Source organism: Macrobrachium nipponense, chromosome 27, assembly GCF_015104395.2.
Source record: "Macrobrachium nipponense isolate FS-2020 chromosome 27, ASM1510439v2, whole genome shotgun sequence".
In the NCBI taxonomy this organism is placed as follows: Eukaryota; Metazoa; Arthropoda; class Malacostraca; order Decapoda; family Palaemonidae; genus Macrobrachium; species Macrobrachium nipponense.
In genome coordinates this window covers 35,673,312-35,696,231 of record NC_087216.1, presented here as the reverse complement: position 1 = coordinate 35,696,231, position 22,920 = coordinate 35,673,312, and the positions used below count along the sequence as shown (strand labels likewise).

The 22,920-nt window shown below is 38.0% G+C and overlaps 1 protein-coding gene across 7 annotated transcripts in view; it reads left to right on the top strand.

The window, feature by feature from the left end:
* The first annotated feature begins 762 nt into the window (after nucleotides 1-762).
* The window catches only part of LOC135201018 (uncharacterized), a 115,342-nt gene continuing 93,184 nt past the window's right edge, over nucleotides 763-22,920 (top strand). For 3 of the 7 annotated variants that reach the window (XM_064229841.1, XM_064229845.1, XM_064229846.1), the window contains exon 1: nucleotides 764-984. In XM_064229841.1, the coding sequence (XP_064085911.1) occupies nucleotides 879-984 (106 nt within the window). In that variant the 5' untranslated portion in view covers nucleotides 764-878. Of the gene's footprint in view, nucleotides 985-22,920 lie in introns of all 7 variants that reach the window. The other 4 variants (XM_064229847.1, XM_064229849.1, XM_064229842.1 and 1 more) reach the window with 2 other exon arrangements.

The following is a 22,920-nucleotide window of genomic DNA, read 5'->3' as shown; positions in this document are numbered from 1 at the left end:
TTAATCGAAATTGCCGTTGTGCTTCAGTTTACCCATATGCAGATATAAATGGAATTATTTCCTAACTGGTACTGTATATAATTTACACAGTTATAGTTGTTTATTCATGCCAATAACACTTGACGGTAAAAACAAAGATACAAAATAGATGAAAAAGTTGTTGAAAACCATACGATGTAGTATTTGTTTAGCAATTATATTTGTTGATGTGTTAATGAAATTGTCGCCTTACTTCATGAAATTATATAGAAAAAAAAAAATTCAATCTTTGAAGGCAAATGGCAGCTCACAGGGCCCGTGCTCTCCAGCGCCTCTTCATACTAAGATCTCTATGATACAGTTCTTTGCATTTAGTATCCACACCAGTATTTGCTTAATAGTTTGGCGAACTAAAGACAAACCTTGTCGATCTCCTACAAATATTCTTACAGTAACTCTGGATATGCTCCAGTAAATTCACCTAAATGGAAAAACCTGATTGCGGGAGAGAATATTACGTAAAATTTCAAAAAACGACCGTGTAGAATATTCTTTTGGCGCATGTGCACAATGGCGCCTGGCTGTTCCAATTCCGTGCACCCTTTAAACATGCCCCATTTCAAATAAAGTACAGCAGCTTTTTACAATCCATTCTTTGGGTCAGGACCTCGCCAAATTAACCATCAGTGAGTTTTAACTGTAGAGAGAATTATTTTGAGATCCGCGAGAGAAATCAATAGACTCTCGCATGGAAAGCTGCTGGCCGGTCCTTCCCCCGGGGAGAAGGGGTGACAGGGGAGGAGGGAGACGAGCCAAGTGCTCAATGGCCGTCAGCAGTTTGAGTCGATACCGTGTTGGAAGAGTATCTATATCCCGATGACCTCTCTAAGGGGTATAGGATGTCGACCTTTCTCCTCCTGCTCCTTGGATTAACAACAGGATGTGCGAGGGCCCAGGATAGTAGCGAGGGGACCCCCGCAGCGGTCGCCGTTCCACTTAAAAAAGGTAAAAATGGCAAAATGAGGTCGCGGATCCAACAGCATCATGGAGTCTCCCGACTGGAGATGAACATCTTTCTCTTCTCTCTCTCTTTCCCCCTCCCCTCTCTCTCTCTCTTCCCCAATTCTTCCTCTCGTGATACTCAGTGTTTTTCCCGAAAGAGTGATTTAGTGTCATTTCTAGAAGAGGTCTCGTTTATACGCTTCTCCCTCGGCCCGCCGTTCGGGGTTTTTGAAATTGAAGGGGCGCAACCCTTAAAGTTCTAAGCTCTTATTATGAAGCGTTAGAGTGGAAGCTGGTTGATCAATACTCGCTCTCTCTCTCTCTCTCTCTCTCTCTTCTCTCTCACGCTCTCTCTCTCTCTCTCTCTCACCCTCTCTCTCTTTCTCTCTCTCACGCTCTCTCTCTCTCTCACCCCTCTCTCTTTCTTTTCCTCTTCTCGCACGCCCTTCCTCTCCCCTCTCTCCCCCTCCTCCTCTATCGACACTGATTCTACTTTTCACGTTTCGGAAGGTCCTGATTTTCCCAAAGTGGCAGTGATGAGTATTTTATTGGAGAAGCAATGAAAGATCTGCCGTTTCTCAACGGATCGTAGCCATCAGACAGGTATCCTCAACCCGGGCCCCTCCCCCTGGGGTGACAGTACAGAGACGGGCAGTTACAGTGGGAGAAAAAGGGTTACTGGGGTCACCAGAATCAGGGTTTTTGGGTTATATTTGTAGACTACTGCTCCACCTCAGACCACTTCAACTCGCTGAATTATGGGGTAGAGGAGATGGACAGCAAAGGCTTCATAAAGGGTGAGGGCTTACGTAGGCGGTTCACTTGGTCAGAGAGGGAGAGAGAGAGGAGGGCAGAGAAGAGAGAGAGAGAGAGAGAGAGAGTATTTAAATGAGAAATTTAAAGAAGATATATGAGACCTGAAATGCACATTTCCTTCTCACAATGGGGCCCTGCGTTGAGCAACGTTTAAGTATTCATCACTATATTTTCATTATTCTGACCAAGTTAGTGGTCCCGCCATGATGGTGACATTGTATTTACTGTTGCAGCATAGGTTACCTGTCATTGGTCCATCATATATACGCTATGTGTACCGTGTATATGTGTATGTATATGTATATATGAATGTAGATAAGTATGATTGCTGATGCACACACGCAGTTACAGTCCTGCAGAAAACTGTGCCTCTGGACGATGCGTATAATGTAGTCTTCGTGAATGTCTTCATTATAATCACAAATGTATCCTTGTTCGAGCTTGTGTGCTAATTGTAGCTTTATGGATTTATTATTTGGTGCATCCATGGTTGATTCATTGTGGCTATAATGTCTTATTTTTATTTGTTGTATGGGCTTTCATTATAATCTTTAGGGGTTTAATCAAACTGTGATGAGGTCATTACAAATATCAGTGATTCATCATTGTAGTTCTTATGGATGTATGCAGTGTATAACGCCTTCACTGGGTTCCTGCTTAATTCAGTCAGTGTATGGAGCCTTCGGTGCAGTGATCGTGGTATTATTCATTGTATAAGCCTTTCACTGTGTTCATAGCAGCAGTATCCATTACACGAGCCTTTCATTGTATTCATCGTTGATATATTCATTGTGCCAGCCTTTTATAACAATCTTCATGATGCATGATGCATCGCATAGATAGGCCCTCAAAGGCCTCAGTGTTGGTTTGTCTTTTTCATCGTAGCCTTTGTTCTCCTTCCCATTATATATTTGGGGATCCTGTTGTGTGAAGATTGTCGTCCTGATAGGCCTCCTTGGCCCTTGGCCCGTGGTTGTGAGAGGAGTTGGACAACGGAAAAGCATAGAATAAAATGGATGTCTTAAAGGAGATAGGACGACGTTTTGTGACATGAAGTCACCGTTGTTATTCCGCCTCATCTTTTCCTGTCTGCATTTTTATTATTATTATTCAAATGCGCACAGACTTGGCATATTTCTGCCGTGTTTTAAGACTAATGTTTATAATCAGTGAGCACAAATTTCTCTTTGCTCTGTTACTATTATTGTGATGGTTGTTAAATATGCACTCGTTCACATGGGACAGAACAGAACAATCCCTGAACGAAGATAAGAACATAGAACAAAATGCCGTAGCGGGTCGAGTCTTGAGAATAATAAAGGAGATCAAATGAAAAAAAAAAAAAAAAAAACAGCGATAGTTGAAGAATGATTGATATACGAAATTCGAGATTATTTGTGTCCTTTATCAATGACATAATTATCTAGAATTAATCGGACCACTTTTAATTTAACTGGTCTATACGAGTTCTTGTTTCAGATGACACAGTAACCTCGTTTAGTAAGGAATGTAGGTTTTATAAGATTTTATTTGTTTGTTTGTTTGTTTGTTACCTATGCAGTGACAGAGCTGGTGCAGCTACAAGACACTTAGTATTTAGACCAGATCTCAGCCAAACAGACACGTATAAAATACCTATTGGAATAATACCTGTCTACCTTAGGCATGATGACAGTAAACTTGAATCTACCTAACCTAAACTGTCTTCCGCCTGAAGCAACTGTACTCTCCACTATTAGCCTCTTATGCTAAGTAATTGTTTAGCACTTTCTTATATTAAGTCTGGTAAACAGTGGGTGTCATATTAGCCACTGGGTGATTTTGTAATCGTGTTATACCATTGTGAGGAAAACAGAGATTCGTTAAACAATGTTGTGTTCAATAAAAGATTCTATACCAACTGGATTTTGGGCCTCTCGAAATGTTATCACGCTTATGATTGTTGCCCTCACTTGTGTTTATTAATACACTCAGAAAACCAAGCTGCTACGTTAACTACTTGCTGTGAATAACTTGGCAATTTCTTGAATACTTATTTCAAGTAGTGATATTCCACCTGATCAATGTATCTGTAAATCGTACTTCTACACGTGTTTTCAACTGCTAAAGTTCTAAAAGCTCAAATCACCATTATTATGGCGCAAGTATACCATGGCCTCTTAAAGGAAACATATATATATATATATTATTATATATATATTATATATATATATATATATATATATATTAATATATATAATATATATTATAGATTATTATATATATAATATATATATATTTTTATGTATGTATGTATACGAGAATTATTTGAGTAAAGGTTTCCGAGTCGCTGAATACATTTTTCAGCCACCGAATAGAATCCCACATATCTATATCAAGGTTTGTTTTTAGCTCATAAATCCAGAAATACCATGTGAGATGTGTTAACAAAACATTCTGAAATCACTGTCGTGTTTAGTTTGGCTGGGCAGAAGTGAAATGCATTACAGCCAGCCTCTCAGGTGAGCGAGAAGGCAATCTGGGTCAACATCAGACTGAAAAATTGCAAGGAACAAGTGAAACAAAAGTGTGACCCATGAGGAGAGACCTATTTACGATTTTTTTTTTTTTTTTTTTTTTTGCTTTAAAAATTTCCTTCATGGCCTCTCTATGTCAAGCACTCGAACAGTTAGCCTATAACTTTTGTAAATCCTTTTAGGCGTTCGAATAAACAGCCTGTTTAGACTGACCATTTACTTTCTCTTCCGAAAACATTAATAATTGAAAACTATATCTAGCGAAGGATGAGATGTCAGGCCAGTTCGTCAAGGTCTGTCGGATGAAATAAACCCACATTGTCCTTGCTCTTGTTTTCTTAATACTAAGAAAGCCGTTTGTCTGCCTCAGCTCTTGCTTGTACAAGCAGATGTTTAACCGGGGAAATTTGAGTGTGATCTCACATAAGTGTTTGTTTCTTATAGAACATTATTCACCAAGTGAAGATCATGACATCCCACATTTACTGTGGGAATCGGTAATCCTCTTGGGATTGCTTTTCCCTGCTACTTCTCAGTTTTGGCGGTGTATTCTTGCTGTGGATTTCCAAGTAGCTTCTATCTTATATGAATATTACTTTCATGGTGTGGAGTCAGTCGGTTTGTTTTCAGATCAGTCAGTCAATCCCATCGAGAAGTCGCCTCCTAACCCGAGGGACGTAAGGACCGTCCCGAAGCTTGGACGAAGATAACCTTATTTTGCTTTTCTATATAGGAGCCAATTGTGAGAGAGGCACAACCCGAACTGGACGACGTCAATCTGAGTGGAGAGATCAGTACCAGTATACTATCACTGTTACCCACGGGTAAAAGAAAAGTCTGGTTACACGTTTCATCGTATGAACATTAGGCTATAAAACTCAGCACTGGGGTCCTTTCAGCCACGCGGTGCTATAACGTCGTGAAACGAGGGAGCTGGAGTGGCTGAATAACGAGGTGAAAGAAAGGAAACGAGAATAAAAGTAAAGCAAAGTGCTAAAAAGCCTTGGTGAAGCTAGGGACGTTGCGAACACCTTTAGTAATGATGCCTACAGTATACCACGTGACGTATACCCGAAGGCACTACCCCCACGGGAGTTTCATCATTTTCAGCAGAGACGATATTTTTGGGAAGCTTAGTTCAGTCGTGTGAGGACTGGACTAGAAATTTCATCCAGATGCCAGATGGCACTTTTCTCGCGAGATCTGTTTGGAGGCCGGCGGCGCCTTTATTGCAGATATGTCGTGGGATGAGGAGTTGATAAAAATGTAAAGCATCGAATAATACCACAGTGAGGCAAATGAAAGAACGTTTAATATGAATGAATTGCATTAGACCAGGAAATCAAAGGTCATGGCCATTAGATGAAAGGGAACTGTATGTTCAGGTACCATATTTTGATTGGGTGAGGCCTCTTCAACTTTTGTTTTCTCTTTTTCATGGTGAAGAGACAGAGCCGGGCACGCCTCCCCACACCCAAAGGAGATCATCGTCAAAAATATGTTATAGAAATACTGTATCAGTAACCCGAAACAAGGAGAGAGAAGTCTAAAGTCTAGAAGTGAACTGTATTGAGGAATACTGAACCGGTTCACCATCAATTCGTCCCCGTAGAGGGTTAGTGCCGTCAGTTGACCTCATCGGTGCACTGTAGGCATTACTTAAGGTTCTTTGCAGCGTGCCTGCGGCTCCTAGCTGCAACCATTTTCGTTCTTTTTACCGCACCTCCTTTCATATTCTCTTTCTTCAGCTTACTTTCCACCCTCTCCTAATAGTACTTGATTCTTAGTGCAACTGCAAGGTTTTCCTCCTGTTACATCTTTCAAACGTCTTACTGTCTATTTCCATTTCAGCGCTGAATGACCTCATAGTTCCCAGTGCTTGGCATTTGACCCAGATTGTATAATCAACTCAACTCAACCATCAATTCGTCATTTTATTATGAATAATCTCATAATTAAGTTTTCATTATCTTTGTTATCTCGTGCGATGACCAAGTGATTAAAATCCTTTTTTGTATCTCCTTTGAGAGGCTTTTATGATGAGATTTGCCTTTTTGGAGAAAAACATTTTTCTATAGGTTATCTTTTATAAACTGCTAATTTAGCCTTTTCTGTGCATAGCTCTCTAAAGGTCTTGTCTTGAAATGGCAAGTCTACCCTGTATAGTCAGCGTCTCACTCTGATGACGCCTCACATGTTTACTTGCGTTATGTTTCAGTCTCAGTAAACAAACCTATAACCTCTTATTAGGACTGGTTCACTGTGTTAAGGAAAAGCTTGTTCAGTCTCTTTGGCAAAGACTCCGCATTTCTTTTACACGTTTGCAGCTGTACTTAGTCTGATGTTAGTACTAGTATCCGCCATTTGAACTAAAAATACAAAGGTTTATAATAATTAGAAAGATTTGGTTATGCTGTTGCCTAGCTGACGTCTTTTCTATTTTATAACACTTTGCTTTTCTGTACTGTGGTTTTCCTCTGCTATCTTGCTAACAGTTAAAATCATTTTTGGGCTTGTTTATATGGTCATGCTGAACAATGAAAAGGGTGATTATGTGAAAGTATGGGAGGAGAGAGAGAGAGATAAAAGGAGAGAGTGAATCCTAAGGCATTTCATTCAGTAGTCATTAAATACCTTGGTTCGAATGGTTACTCAAGAAGGGTCTCACGGGAATTTGTTGTAGTGACTGTTGAGTATCCTTTGTTTTAGGAGTTACTTGTGGCACTTGTTTCCATTACCATTAAATTTCCATTTTTCTGTGGCTATTAAATGCCTTACTTCTAGTGGCTATTAAAGGCACTTGTGGCAGTGGCCACTGAATTCCATTTTGGTGGGTAATAAAGGCATAATGTTTTCGTGGGCATTAAATGCTCGCGTTCTAGTGGTTACTAAAGGCACTTGTGCTGGTGGTGGCCACTGAATTCCATTCAGTGAGTACTAAAGGCTTTGTTTCTATTACTAGTAAATGGTTTAGTTCTAATGGTTATTAAGGGCTCATGAGTTGGTGGCCATTAACTTTCCTTTTTGTTGGTAATAAATGAAATTGCTTCTGTGACCGTAAAACGTCTGTTTTAGTGATCACTTCAGCCATTTGTTTTGATGGCCGTTAAATGTTTTTGTTCTAGTGGTTACCTGAGGCACGCACCAATACTTGTACTGGTGGCATTACAATTCCTTATGGTGGCTACTAAAGGCACTTTTTACTAAAGCTATTTGTTTTGGACGATATTAAACTCACTTTTGGCGGCTACTTAAGATTTTTGCTTTAATGATAGTCACACAATGTGTGTGAGTAGTTATGTTGTACGTAGCAGTGCCTGCGGCTTTATATTAATTGTGATTTAAACTCTCCCAATACATTTGAAAAAATATGATACTTATTTCAATTACTTAAGCAGTGCGAGATGCCTGGTGACTTGAGACTTGCTATCTCTTCAACTATGGGTTGGTATATATATATAATATATATATATATTATATATATACCATACTTTTCGGCACACAAACCACACCATGAAGTATCTAAATTAAATCATGTTATAAAAAATCATATTCTCAGTAATGTTCATCTTTACGAGAAAATATATTTAAATTAAAATTCTGGAATATTACAGGAAACAATTTTAAGCTTACTGTACATCTCCTCTGATACCTTAACAACATGGGCAACGATGCTGGGGAACTATACCATACCATCCCAAGTACAAATGAAATGAGAAATGTTCTCTAACATAAGGTCATTAAATAGCTTTGTTCTGGTGGTTAACAGAATGCATTCGTTTTGATACCTTTTTAATTCCCTTTTAATGCAACTAAAAGGCTTTGTTTTGTTGACTTTTACCTTCTTTTGCTTAGGTGGATACTAAAGACAACTAAGCAGATATCGAAATCGCTTTTGGTGACTCCCAAAGCTTCTGTTTAGTTGGCCATGAAATGAGCTCTCTACACTTGGTTACAACAGACTTTTGCTTTGATGGTTACAAAAGGCATTTGTTTCAGTAGCCATTAAATAAATTCTATTATGGTAGCTACGAAAGGCATCTGTTTTGATTACCATTAAATAAATTCTATTCTGGTAGCCACTAAAGGCATTTGTTTTGATTACCATTAAATAAATTCTATTCTGGTATCTATTCTGGTAGCCACTAAAGGCATTTGTTTTGATTACCATTGAATTTCATTTTTGTTGGTTACTAAAGCGTTTCTTTTAGTGGCCATGAAATGCCTTTGTTTAGATGGTTAATAACGGCATTTGTTTTGGTGGTCAATGAATTCCTCTTGATAGCTATTAAAGGCATCTGTCTCGGGGCAATTAAATGCCCTTGTTCTTGTGGCAACTAAACTTTCCTTATGGTGGTCATTAGATTTCTTTCATCCTAGTGTTTACTAAAGGCATCCGTTTTAATAGCCATTAAACTCAGTTTTTGTTGCCTTCAAAGACTTATTTTGGTGTCCATTAAATTTCCTGTCGGTGCCTACTAAGGGAATGAATTCTGTTTGCTTGTCATGAAAGGCCTTTGTTGTAGTGGCTACGGGAGGTTTGTTTTCCCGTGGCTATTAAATTTCCTCTTTGGTGGCTGAGAAAGGAGTTTGCTTTAGTGGCCTTTAAATGTCTTTGCTGTGGTGGTTACTGTAGGAATTTGTTCAAGTCGTCATTAATTGCTTCTATTCTTATTATTGTAGTAATGTTTTATTGTGTTTATATTCATTATTGGTAGTCACTAAGGGCATTTGTTTTGGTTCTGTTAAATAACCTTTGTTTTATTTGCTTATTGATGCGTTTGTTTTTGTTGTTACTAATTTTGTCTGCAGCCATGAAAGGGTTTGGTTTTGATGGCCAGTAAATGACTCTGTTCTGGTAGCTACTGAATTCATTTGTTTTGTTATCCATTCAGTCTCTTTTTAAATGGTTGTTTTGATAACCGTTTAAGGCAAAGTATTGGTTTTGGTGGCCATCAAATACTCTATACTTGTATCCTCTGATTACATTTGTTTTTGACAGCTATTAGATGTTTCCTTTGGTGGCCATTAAATAACTTTGTTCTGAAGGCTACTATAGTCATTTGCTCTGTTGTCTCTTAGATTCCTTTTGAATTTAATTGGATATAGAATTTAGGCCAAAGGCCAAGCACTGGGACCTGTGAGGTCATTCAGCGCTGAAACGGAAAACGACAGCAAAAGGTTGAAAGTTGTAACAGGAGGAAAACTCGATGTTGCACTGAGTCAGTTGTTAGGATAGGGTGGAAAGTAAGATGGAAGAAAAATAATATAAAAGGAGGTCTACAGTAAAAGGAAAGAAAGAGGCGGTAGCTAGGTCCCGAAGGCACGCCCGCAAAGAACCTGAAGTCATGCCTACAGTGCACGCATGAGCACTAAGTGCACTACTCCCCTAACGTAGTGGACATAAATGGATTTTGTTAACTTCTGGAGTCGTACGTTTCGTGCCCGCTTAGGTTTTTTTTTTTCTTTTTTTTCTTCTTGTATTAGTCTTCATAAACAACTTTGATCATCTCAGGCAGAATGGCTGTTTACTCTTTGCAACACTGAAATCCTTGATCGTTTTGTTGGGCGCTTTGGTTAGATGTCCGAGGAACTGTTGCCATGTCTCTTTTTAGGGGGTAATCCAGCACCTTAAGATGTTCATTTCAGTAATTACCTTCTATCGTACATGAAAGGCCTTGCACCGTTATTGTAATGAGTAGTTCTATAGAACTATTCATTACTTTAATCGTTATGTTTAAAGTACTGATTTTATTATTAGTATTGCCATCACTTGTGTACCATAACCGCCAAAAATGACTGTAATATTCAAGAGATTTGAGATCCCAGAGACGTAATGTACCGTCCCAAAGCTTGTGTCTATGGATTGCCTATATTTCACATGCTTGAATTGTGGTACGATAAACTACGATAGGCTGCCCTCATGCTCGATGACGGCTACCGTCAATTTTGTCAATGTGGTTACTTTAGGAATCGCTGGTATAGTGGTTAGTGTTATGGCATTTGGTTACATTAGGAATCGCTGGTATAGTGGTTAGTGTTGTGGGATGTGGTTACATTAGGAATCGCTGGTCCGGGTTCGCGTCTCCCCTTGGCGATGAAATCATTCTGTATCATGATCAGTTACTGCTGCAGTGAGAGGTTGAAACAAAACAATCTTTGGAAGCCTCAATTACAAGTCAATGGTAGCTGTCTGCTTGTTTCATGCGAATAGGTCTCTTCTACTTACATAATAATAATGATAATAACTTAAGTTTGAATGTGAGTTTTCCTATGAAAAGCTTCAGTAATGCACCCTTTGCTTTACTTATCTCTTCGCTTATCTATTTACATAGTATTATTATTGACAATTGAAAGCCACAGTAGTGCTGTTGTAAAGCTCCCTCCATTGTTTGACCATCAGTAGGACTGAAGTGGGATACGGAGCAGTACTCGAAAGTCTCTTCTAGTATTTTTTGAACTAAGGAACCTCCGTAACGAGGCTATAATATTGACAACTAAAAGCCACAGTAGTGTTGAAATATATTATTGTACAATGCTATAGGAGAGACTTTCGGATACTGCTCCGTATCCCTCTTCAGTCCGACTGATGGTCAAACAATGGAAGGGGCGTTACACAGCATTGTACAATATTATATTCTAACTATTGTGGCTTTTAATTGTCAATAATAATTGTAATAATATGTAAACAGATAAGCGAAGAAATAAGTAAAGCAAAGTGTGCATTACAGTACCGTTTCATAGGAAAACTCACATTCAAACTTAAGTCTGCTGATGGTGAGGTACAGGAACTATGGTAATACCCAGAGGATCGAGCTACAGATGTTCACCGTAATTAAAAGTAAAGAATTAACTATTCCTGTGACCCAAGTTAGGTTTAGTTAGGTCTCTTCTGACTGGCTGCCTTCCCAAAGCATACTTTTTCTATATAACTTTTTCCAGGGGATCGTCGCTGCCCAACTAAACTTGATTATTCTAAATTTGGGGTCGATTTGTGTCCCTTTTGTTATTTTAACGTCGCTATTGTGTCTAGAACATTGTTTAGTGCTCTGTCACACCTGACACTCTTTTTCATGGGACCACTGTTGTTGACAACAGAACTGATCCATCCAACTTTTAATATCGTGACAATATGATTCAAGACGATTTGGAAAAAAGATCTAAACTTTTCCAAATCAGTCAGCTTGAAGAGCTATAGGATATTAACATCAAAACGTAAAGATCCTTGAAACAGAACATCCAGAAATCACTCACGATTTATTACACATCCATGAATGTGCAATTTAAATATATAGAAAATAGATTACCCGGAAGTAGCAATAAAAAATAAACTTTTCTCATCAAAACATCAAAATAAGAGAAGATTTACACTGACGGATAAGTATAGCAAGGTGCAGTTGGTTTTACAGTAGAATGTGGAGGGTAGTCGTATGTTGCCAAACTACAGGACTTATCCTCTGTTTTTACTGCAGAAGCAGACAGCCATGGCCAGTACGCTGGAACTAGCTACCAAGAAAATTTAAATCCTCTATTATTGACAGTGATTCGAGAATTGTCTCGGAGAAATTGAAAACGTTTAGCCCTTCTTGCCCATTAATCCAGAAGTCTCAAGATTGGCTTGTTAGCCTCCCTGTTAAGCCTAAAACCATCTAGTTTTGTTGGACTTACGCCAGTGCGGGAATACGATGATATGAATTAGCTGACAAGGAGGAAAAAGATGCTACAAGATGCAAATATGTGATCTAAAAGATTCCACATTGATATGGGAAGGGCCATTAAAATTTATATTCTCAGCAAATGGCAACAAAGGTGGTCATCACCCATCACATCCAATAATAAAAAAAATATAAGAAAATTCGAGGAGAGATTGGCATCTGGAGAAAGGGCTGTAACCCCAACAAAAGTTTTGAGGAATCTGACCCAGATTAACACATAAGAAGGAAATGCCCTTTGGATAGTAAAGTTATTTATCAAAAATTCTAGATGACAACGTACATGTAGATCATTTTTTGGGCTACCTACGAGATGTGAAGATTTAACGATATATAGGTTAATAATATATATATATTAAATATATATATATATATATATCTATATATATATAATATTATATATATATTGATATATATAACATGATATATAAACCTAAGTGAATATTTACATGCATAATACATACATACATGCATATATTGTGATGGGATGGGGAAAACCTAATTCATAGGCGTGCGTAGTATAATGTCATTTACTACACTTGTATTAATATGTCAGTTGTCCTGACTTAAATTCGGAGGCTACCATTCATTTTAGGACAGTTAACTCAAGACTAATCTATGCATAACAGTTCAAACCTTGGCATAGGCTGATAGTACAAGTGTACCCCATATAGGCCCAGGCGAATAGTCTAGGTCTAATATTTGCTGGAACTGGTAATTGACGTCGGAGACGGACGAAGCTTCATTTTTGTAGTTGGGGCTGAAGGAAGAGCAGACTCCCGCGGTTCCTTTAATATTCCTTAGTTCTTAACAGTAGGTGGATACATTGGGAAAGCAACTTCTTTGTAGTTGTATTCCTTCCTTAATTGTTCCTTCTAGAACTGGGTCTTATACCTTCCTAAACTGGCATCTTAAACTGGTACCCTATACTGGTACCATAAAGGTTCCCTGTAATACAAACAGTTCATTTAGGACAGCAATCTTGTACCAAACAGCATGCAGTCCTTAGCCTAGGCTATACTGTACTCAAGCCGAACTTAACTATACACTGTACACTTAGCCTAGGTTTACATGCATAACATACGTGACATTTAACTCGACAACTGACATTTTCATAAATTTACGGAAGAATATCGCACATTTTAGTCTACGGGCGGAAGTACAGTTGCAACCACATGGAATCTCAACATGGTGCAAATTACGTAACAACACCATAACAATTCTAGGTCATTTGTTGTTACATCTAAATAAAAAATACAAACTATCAGTATGAAATGTTAAGGCAACATTTATGTTATAAACTGAGGCAAGTGCATACCTTTTACAAAGGAGGAATATGGTTTATTAAATGAAAATAAGAGGAGCTACAATCCTTCCTCTCTGGCGTTGTCGTACGCTTTTCGAACACCGCAATTTGAGCTTACGCAACTACGCACTTAGTTACATTTACGCAGTTACGTACGCACACTCGATCTTAGACAACCTCAGCTTCGAGTGGCTAAATTAACATATTGAGAAGATGAAAACCAATTCGTTTTTCCGGTCCACTAATTATCAAGGATATTGCCATTCATTTAAATGAGGGATTTCCATCATTACATTAGAATAACCCTGATAGTTTCCAGAGCTTAGCCAGAAGGCGTAAACCTCATAATCGATCAGTCAGTCAATCAACCGTTCAGGGGATAACTCTCGGCCCTTTCAACTCGTTGGCTGTCGCTCCTGACCGCCAATAATCCGTCTGCATAGAGTCTTGTAGTTACCTGTAATGATCGTGTTTTTTATGATGCCAGGGCTCTTGTGCCACGCTCACCTCCTCCCCCCTCCTTCCCCTTTTTCTTTTCTGTTAAAGAAAACTATTGAAATGGCTTTGTCTGTCCGTCCGCACTTTTTCTGTCCACATTTTTTATGTCCGCCCTCAGATCATAAAAACTATTGAGACTAGAAGACTACAAATTGGTATGTTGATCACCCACCCTCCTATCATCAAGCATACCAAATTGCAGCCATCTAGCCTCAGTAGTTTTGATTTTATTTAAGCGCTATAGGACAGACCACGACTAGGCCGTGCAGGAAAGCTTCATGGGCCATGGCTCATACAGAAAATTTGCATTGCACCGAAGATTCCTCGGCTCATGTTATACTTGTTTATCCTTTTAACTGACATTAACGTTCGAAGTCTTGTTTCCTTTACTAGATTGTGAGTAACTCTCACACACACACACACACACACACACACACACACACACACACATATATATATATATATATATATATATATATATATATATATATATATATATAACATGAATGAATAGATAGATACATGTACGTTTCACTTGAAAGGAGTAGATATTTTGTTTATTCATGAGAAGTCATGTTTTTACGACTATCTCAGCCCTTAACAACTCCCCCCCACCCCCAAACAAATGTATCTTAATGGTTACCAGACCCTAAAAAAGTGAAGAAAATAAAACTTCAGATGCCCCTTGCGAAGGCTGTTGTTCGTCATTTACGAATGGTAAACGTTTTATGTTGTTAGTGTGTCTATTTATGTTTAATTCAATTGCAGTATGCTAATTGATTAATTTTTTCTTGTGCGTTAACTAGTCTCATTCGCTGGTTACTTAGTTATTTCTTATAAGTAAAATGGTGACAGTTTACTGTAAATACTGATCAAATCGGCTGGTATTTTGTTAAGGAAAAATTTGACTTGACGCCTCCCTACGAATGTTAATCACAGTTAATAGCTAAATCCCATTGAGACTCTCCTTGGACCATTCACGAAAACATTAGCACAGTCGTCTACATTGTTCGTTTCTCTTGAATGCTGTCCCTTCCTTTTAGGTCGATGCCAATTCAGTGCCATATAAGCGTCACCATTTCATTCCTTTGTGAGCCTTTTAGTTTTGATGTTTGATCAAAGCCATTTCAGAAAAGTCTCATTCAAACTAGTGTAAACAGCAGCTCATTTGCGCTCAGAAAAACACTGGCCACTTTAATCTAATATAGATTCTAATTCTCTTTTTGCTTGCACCCATCACCCAAATAGACCCTCGGGCAAAAACTCGTATGATCTTAGATCATAATTGTTATTGTTATTATTAACTAGAAAACTGACCCATCTACGATGAGTGATGAAATACGGGTGCAGAAGTGAAAAATTTATATGTACTATTTGTTCAACAATATTAAAATAAGGGCGATTTTTATACATACCTACTACAGAACCTCTTTGTACACAATATTATCAGTTTGTCGACAACTTAATTTCAAGTTGGCAGAGTCAGTTGCTCTGCTCATCGCCAAATACAGTTGGCCATGCGTGAACATGGGTGACAGCAGAAACACACCAACACAATCCAAAGTCTGGCCCTGCGACTTGTTTGCAGTGAATGAGAAGGCCAGGTTGATGGGAAACTGCCTGCGCCATAACTGGAACGGAAACTGGTTGTCCGAAGGCATCAGAGGAATCCGGGGGATGAACAGACGTTTGCCGGTGTGAGGGCCCGTTGCTATCACTGCTTCGATGACGTGGGAGTTTAGCTCCATAACGGTGTACCTCGTTCCGTTGCAATGTCCATTGGCAAGATCGAAATTCTGAAGCAACATTACCGGGCAGTACTTCTTCAACATTATTTTGTGCACTGGCAGTTCCGATGGATTTAAGTTATTCAAAAAATCTTGCGGATATTGATGATAATTTTCATCTTCTATTGTGTCCGAGCTGAAATATTCGCGACTTTCTCCGGGGAAGTTGTACAGAAATTATGTATGAAAAATCGTAAAGTAACTAAGTCTACGGGAATAACCAGCCTCGTTTCACGGCCAGAAACAGCTCCGTTTCAGGGAATCCCTTCTCACCCCCACCCCCTACAAAGGAGGGGGTTAAGTTGAATGAAACCCCATTACAAACCATCTTATGGGTCCCCACCATAACCCTGCCAAGTTTCATGCCCATCTGACCAACCGTTTGGCCGTGATTGAATGACAGACAGACAGACAGACATTACGCCCATTGTAGTATGATGTGGACACTTGTTTGCTGAACAAGCCATAAGAACCACAGATATGTCGTCAAGTTTCCGCAAAAGGCAATGCTTCTGAAGCAAGACGAGTTTAGATCGTTGGAATTCAGTGCTTAGGTTCTTATGTTACTAAATATTGTGCTGTTCGTATATCAGTACCTTGTCAATGCCTGTGTTTAACTTGGATATGATGACACTCCGAATTAACGGATCTCTTTGGCAATAACTTAGACATTCAGACTAAGACCAGATTGGTTTTCATACTATATTTAAGCTCTTAGAAGACATCAATACATTTATTGTTATTCCAGGGTTACTCTTTAAAATGTTCCGGGGGTATGAGCCCAGTCCTTATCGAAGTATCTAGTTTCTCAGAAGCCGTTAGTGAGCAACTAGTTACATATCTTCAGACCGTCATGGTATTTTTTCCAGACAAAAAAAGGCATCACAGCTCCTACCAAAATGAATACAAGTGTGAGCTCACATTCCCAGACGCGGAATGCTTATGTCTTGGTAACCGTGGGATAATTTTACATTAAAGTGATTTCACAAAAATCAGTTGGACTCGGAATAAGCTTTTACATTGTGTAGTATTCTTCTAGTTGTTTCTCAAGCGAATCTTAATGAAAAACCTGGTGCTCATATCAGCTGTCCTTTGATGGCAGTCAACACTGTTCTGGCCTTATATCAATGATAGTTGATCTACTCACGGGAGCAAATTCACCTGCCTTCGCGATTGTTCGCGGTCAGTCATTCAGTTCTGTATGACGACGCATTAATTAAATGAGCTCATTTCTGTGTAAGCAAATGGAGTGTCTCGTTGCCGTATGTTAGGTTCTTAAAAACAATAACATGATCACATCGAAGCTGAACCTGGACATTTATTCAGCAGTAAATCGTTATTATGCCTCTTTACATTAATTTTTTCTTTGTCATCTGAAAGGTAAAGTTCAGTGATAGTTGGTAGTGTATCTTGTGGATTATCCCTTGTCTGTTGCTTCCTTATTCTTTATTATTCGTTCATAAATATCTTGTCTGAGCTTCATTGTAAGTAAAGTCAGCTTCCAGCAACAATCAAATACAGCCTTGCTCTAATATGGAAATTGCTTCAAATCTTGGCTGATCCTTCCACACGACCTTCTTGATGATTCCGTTGATAAGTATTGCACAAACACTAGCTACGTGTCTTCCATTGTCTTTCCTTATTTCAGTCCCTCCCATAAAAACAACTTTGGTCATTCTCATTGATTCTCATCCATCTTCTGCAAATATCAAGTATCATAGTTTACTTTCAACCTTAATTCTTTGTGAGCCTTTCACGAGCAGACTGGTCCAGTTTCTTCCATAAATATTTCTTCATATTCTCCCTGAACTTTGTCGATCTTTCTGTGGACCGTAGATATATTTCTTTCATTCATCTTCTTCGTGAACAATAAATCAGTTCACTTTCCTCACACGCAATATGTTTGGGGTTTTGGTTCCCTCACGAACTTCGGTTCTCCCATAAATGGTAAATCACGTATAACATATTTTCCATGTTATTCGCTAGTTTGGCTTTCACCCGAGATCAGCTTCATTTTTTCTATAAGCACTGTCGAATTCTAGTTTCCCAGGAATTCGTATTATTTCGTCTTAAAAGCTTGTTTCCTTCTCAGTTAAATTCAACCTTTGGATTCCATGCAACCACTAGTTAGTTCATTTATCAGCCTCAAATTTTCCCTCTAATGAATAATTTAGTTGCCCACTTAACTCACTTTTAGTTTTCCATTATAGTTAGTAGTTTAGTTTGCAGTATAAAGCAACCTATAGTTTCACCGAAACTCGAAACTTCAATTTCCCTCAATTTCGCTATATTTCTTTCATGCAGAAACTCGACATTATTTTCCTTCAAAATTCCTAGTTTAGTTTTCTCCATAAATCATCCTCGCTTATTACTTCAGTTAATTCTTAGCACTGGTTCAGTTTTCCCTCATAAAACCTTCATTTGTTTTTTTCAGTATCCAGTTTGCTTGTAATCAAATAATAGTTCACATTTTCTGGTTAGAGCTGGTGTTATAATTGCTAGTGAATAGAACTGATCCTGTTTAGTCTATTTCTGGAATCACTAAATTCTCATATTTTGGTTGAGCTGTTTACACTAAATGCGGTTTTGTTGTCTTCGCTCAAATGTGGTTCTGTTACCGAAGCAACGACTGAATTTCCTTTCATTATTACACTGTATTTATCGCTGTGATGCCCTTGATGTGTTTCGGACAAGTGAGATAAATGTAAAATATCCATAGTTCGTTAATATAAAGTAAGATTAGCTTAACACAACTATAAAGGAAACTTGACAACCAAAACTAATTGTGAAGTATAAGGAATAAATAAGCTTGTATACGGCATAAATATGCCATTTCAGAAGGAACACAGACATATTGTTATGTCTCCAGTATTTACTTTGCACGGTAATATTATCATTGAAGATATGACAAGGATGCAAATACTACGATGAATGCGTGACGTCACAAGAGTTGGAGTTTCAAGCACAAAGAAAGTCGGTAGAAACGTCGAGCAAAAGCAAGAGTTAAGAATGAGGTGGGGTTGACGTGCAATGGGATTGGAGAGTGTTATTTTGAGAAGTAAAAAAAAAGTTGCTGAATAGGAAGAGATGAGGAATCCAAAGGAGAGCGTAGTTAGTCAAGGGAAGTAGTTTGGTAGTATTGCCATTTGATGAGAATGAAAGGAGGAAGGAGGCCTGGGAAACACAATAGTGTTGGTGGACATTTGAATTATCTGAGTGAAGTGAAATACACCACCAAATACCATAGAGTAGGGGTGACCAGATTTTTGTACTCCGAGATCTATTCTAAAGACTGAAACTCTTTACTATCTACCGAGATCTACTCTAAAGACTGAAGCTTTTTACGATCTACCATACTGCATAATCACATATGATTTCGTTGGGGAAAAAATTCAAATAGCGCCATAGTACGATAAAACATGAGTTAAATTGCCACACACACACACACACAAATATATATGTATATATATATATATATATATAATATATATATATATATATATAATATATATATTCTTGTGTTTTTGTTTGTTTATATAGGATTGTGAGGGGACGGCGATCGACCAAACAAGTGGCCGCGATCGACTGTTTGGCCAACTCTGTTATAGAGGAATTGGCAAGTTCAGAACGGAAAAAAATTCATGTAATAAATTATAATCATTACAGAAGATTAGTTTCATCTTACTAAAAGAAGGGTACAGATGATTTCCCAATGTTTATTTTTCCCGTGCCATCTGTTTCTTGTCTTTCGTTGAAATTTATTTAGTTCTGATGTTGGTAAATTCTCGATACCTGCTGTACTCAGTAAACACAAGTTTATTTCCTATAAGATTCAGGATCTCCAGTAAACTGCTTTCTCTCTGAAAAATACCTTTCATAAATTAATCAATGCTCGTAGTTAGTCTACAGTGCTTATCGCTTCCTTTCCTCCAAGTGTACTTTCAACCTCAATATCTGGTTTTAAACTTGTCATTCATATATATGAATGGTGGTCAGTTTTGTAGGTGGGTCTTTCATGCACTTGCGAATTCGAGCATTTGAGTCTGAATAAACACTTTACCCCAGTAAATGACTTTCAGCTGCGTATTTACACTTTGATTCACATCTAGATGTAAGTCGCCTGCTTATTTTAATGAACAATTTCCGTAGTTGTTTAACTTAATTGAAGTTTTTAGAAATAAAATGAGATCGGTTGTGGTTTTTTTTAAGATTAGATTTCCCAGCACGTCATTCATATTAAAAAAGAATGATTCTCATGCCCTGATAAACATCCATTACTTGTATATCCGTCCATCATTAAATTATCCAAGTAAAGACCGTTTAAAATTTTTGCCCCTGTAGAGGGTAGTTCCGTCAGTGCACCTCATATTGTGCACTGTAGGCATTACTTGAGGTTCTTTACAGCGTGTCTTCGGTCCCTAGCTGCAATCCCTTTCGTACCCTTTACTATACCTCCTTTCATATTCTCTTTATTCCATCTTGCTTTCCACCCTCTCCCAACAATTGATTCATAGTACAACTGCGAAGTGTTTTTCCGGTTACACCTTTCAAACCTTTTACTGTCAATTTCAGTTTCAGTGCTGAATGACCTTATAGGTCCCAGTGCTTGGCCTTTTGCCTAAATTCTATTAAATTCAATTCATTACAATTTTTGAGACCACGCTGGAACCATTATTTCTGAAACCTCTAACACTGGGTCAGTTAGTTCAGCATTAACATATATTAAAGTAATAATACTCCATCGTTTCTCATAAGCTCCTGATCACATTCATGCGACAACGGCCATTTTTTCGTAAATCGTTTGCACGAAGCCTAACCTACCCATTGATGACATTTTTGTGACTGCTTCTTTTGCAGCATTGGGCCAGTCACCTTTAAACCTGCAGCCACCGAATCAAACGTTTGCTTTATTTCATTTAGTGAAGATTTTTCCGGTCTTCATTTCTGACTGAAATGTTGGCTTCACGAGCAGTGAGTTGACTGATGGTTCTGCTGATTTTCAGTAGCCAAACTCTATTCTAAACAGTGATTGCCGAGAGAAAGTCAGATCTCGAGATTGAGGGGGTATACCCAATTTGTAGTTTAGTGGACGGGTGGTATTTCTGTGTCAGAATCAGCGGGTGTAGTACAGTAGCCTCCCCCCCCCCCAAAAAAAAAAAAAGAAGAAGACAAGAATAAAAAACAAATGGGAGGCTTACTTGATACTTCTATGACGACTTAAGCCCGGGGCATTTAAGCTTGAACAATTATGACAGAAATTTTGTCATGGCATTTAATCATCAGTTTACAGCTGCATTTTCTGCATTTAATCTAGACACTTTTCCCAATCACATTGACAAATAAGAATTTCAACATTCTACTTGCACATCCTTCTGTATTCTCGAAAAAGTCAATTAGATCATTCACTGTACCATATTCTGTATTACAATACTGATGAGTGCCTGTTGGGATCGTTTTCATGTTTTCGTGATTGGAAGCAGCAGTTTGAAGGCTCGAATAATACCTCTCATGCTTCTCTACCCAAAGCATTTTTTAACAGTTGCCTCGGATTTGGTTCCACCGCAAGAATGTTTTTGCTGCTACTTGTGAATCCCAGTCAAGAGTTGTAGGAAAATTCAAGTGAATCACTTGCTCAAACCTTTTCGAATAGCTGCTATGAAGTTTTCCTCTTCAGATTTTGATCTCGCCTCAGAATTTTGATTCAAAGAACCAGAAGATGATTCTCTGACTAGATGTTTATGACCATTTGAATCTTTTATTTTTAAAGGCTGGTAAGTAACACACTTTGCCTCTTGTGGCTCATCAGTCGCTGCCAACCGTTGATAATCCTCTACCCAATCTTTGTTACGTGACCACAGTCTGCGTTTTTCACAGGGAGTAGAAAAGAATAATATTTTTAGAACGTTTAGAGTGAAATATTGCGCTCCAAGAACTAAGTTAATTAATAAATTCATTGTAGTCACAGTCATTTACCCATGTAATGAAGCGTCTGCAAAACCAAACAGGTAAAAAATACGCCGAAGTTTCTTCCGCGCAATCGAGTTTTCTGTATGAACTGCGGCCCACGAAGCGTTCACCCATGGCCTGGTGGTGGCCTGTCCTATTGTTAACTTTAACCTTAAATAAAATAAAAGCTACTGAGGCTAGAGAGCTGTAATTTATCATGTTTGATGATTGGAGGGTGGGTGATCTGAGGGCGGAAGGACAGACATATAGACATCTCAATAGTTTCCTAGTTCAGAAAACTAAAACCCTTATCAACGAGATTAAATAGCAAATTAAATTCATACCGTTTACCTACTGACTTTTTTAATTGTAGCACAAAACGGTTAAAGGCAGTAAAATGTGTTGGTAATAGTCCCTAGGCCTGGAGTACATACTGCTACTTGATGGCCACTTACTAATCGGTGCTCAAGGCTCAAATCTTAGATTAAGATGTCGATGTTGCAGAGAACCAGTTATAAACTTTGACATCTACACAGCAGCATCGTTTTGCTAAATCAAAATCAACATGAAGACTGAAACCGTGCCTGAAATGAAGCGTCTCTCATCCTACTGTAATGTAATGAAATACGTTTAGCAACGGGTTATTCAGGCGTTTAACCATATTTGACACAGGTATATGTAAAAAAAAAAAATATATATAAATATCTCGTCCTACAATTCGAGATTTAAATCATTATCATTATGGGACAATTAAGCCGCTAAATGGTAAGGGGGAAATGGTTTTAAAAAGACAGTCCTTTTCGGAGTTCAGTTAGGGATAAAGGACAAAAACAGCTGAATGAAAGACTGTCTTTTCAAACAGAGGACGCTTAAGGAACCCTATCGTTAACCAGAAAACCAAACCTAGTTTGAAGCATCCAGAACATCTTGTGCATCGTTAGTCTCTCTGTCTGAAATCAGTCACTGCTGACATGATATATGCCACCGAGTTTTTTTTTTTAAACTGTGATTAGCTTTTATTAATTGTAAACATTCACTACAATAGACCATCTGGCCCTCATTATAATAAATAATGAATATTATACATATGGTTATATGCATAAATATAAGCTATATATATATATGTGTGTGTGTGTGTGTGTAAATATATATATATATATATATATATATATATATATATGCGTGTGTGTCTGTGTAATTTTACATATATTCATATATATTATCTATATATATAATATATATATATGATATATATATAATTATATATATATATAATTATAGGAACAGAGACATACACGTAATATATATTTATAATCAAATCACAGACAACTACACATATTGTAATCAGTGGATGCACG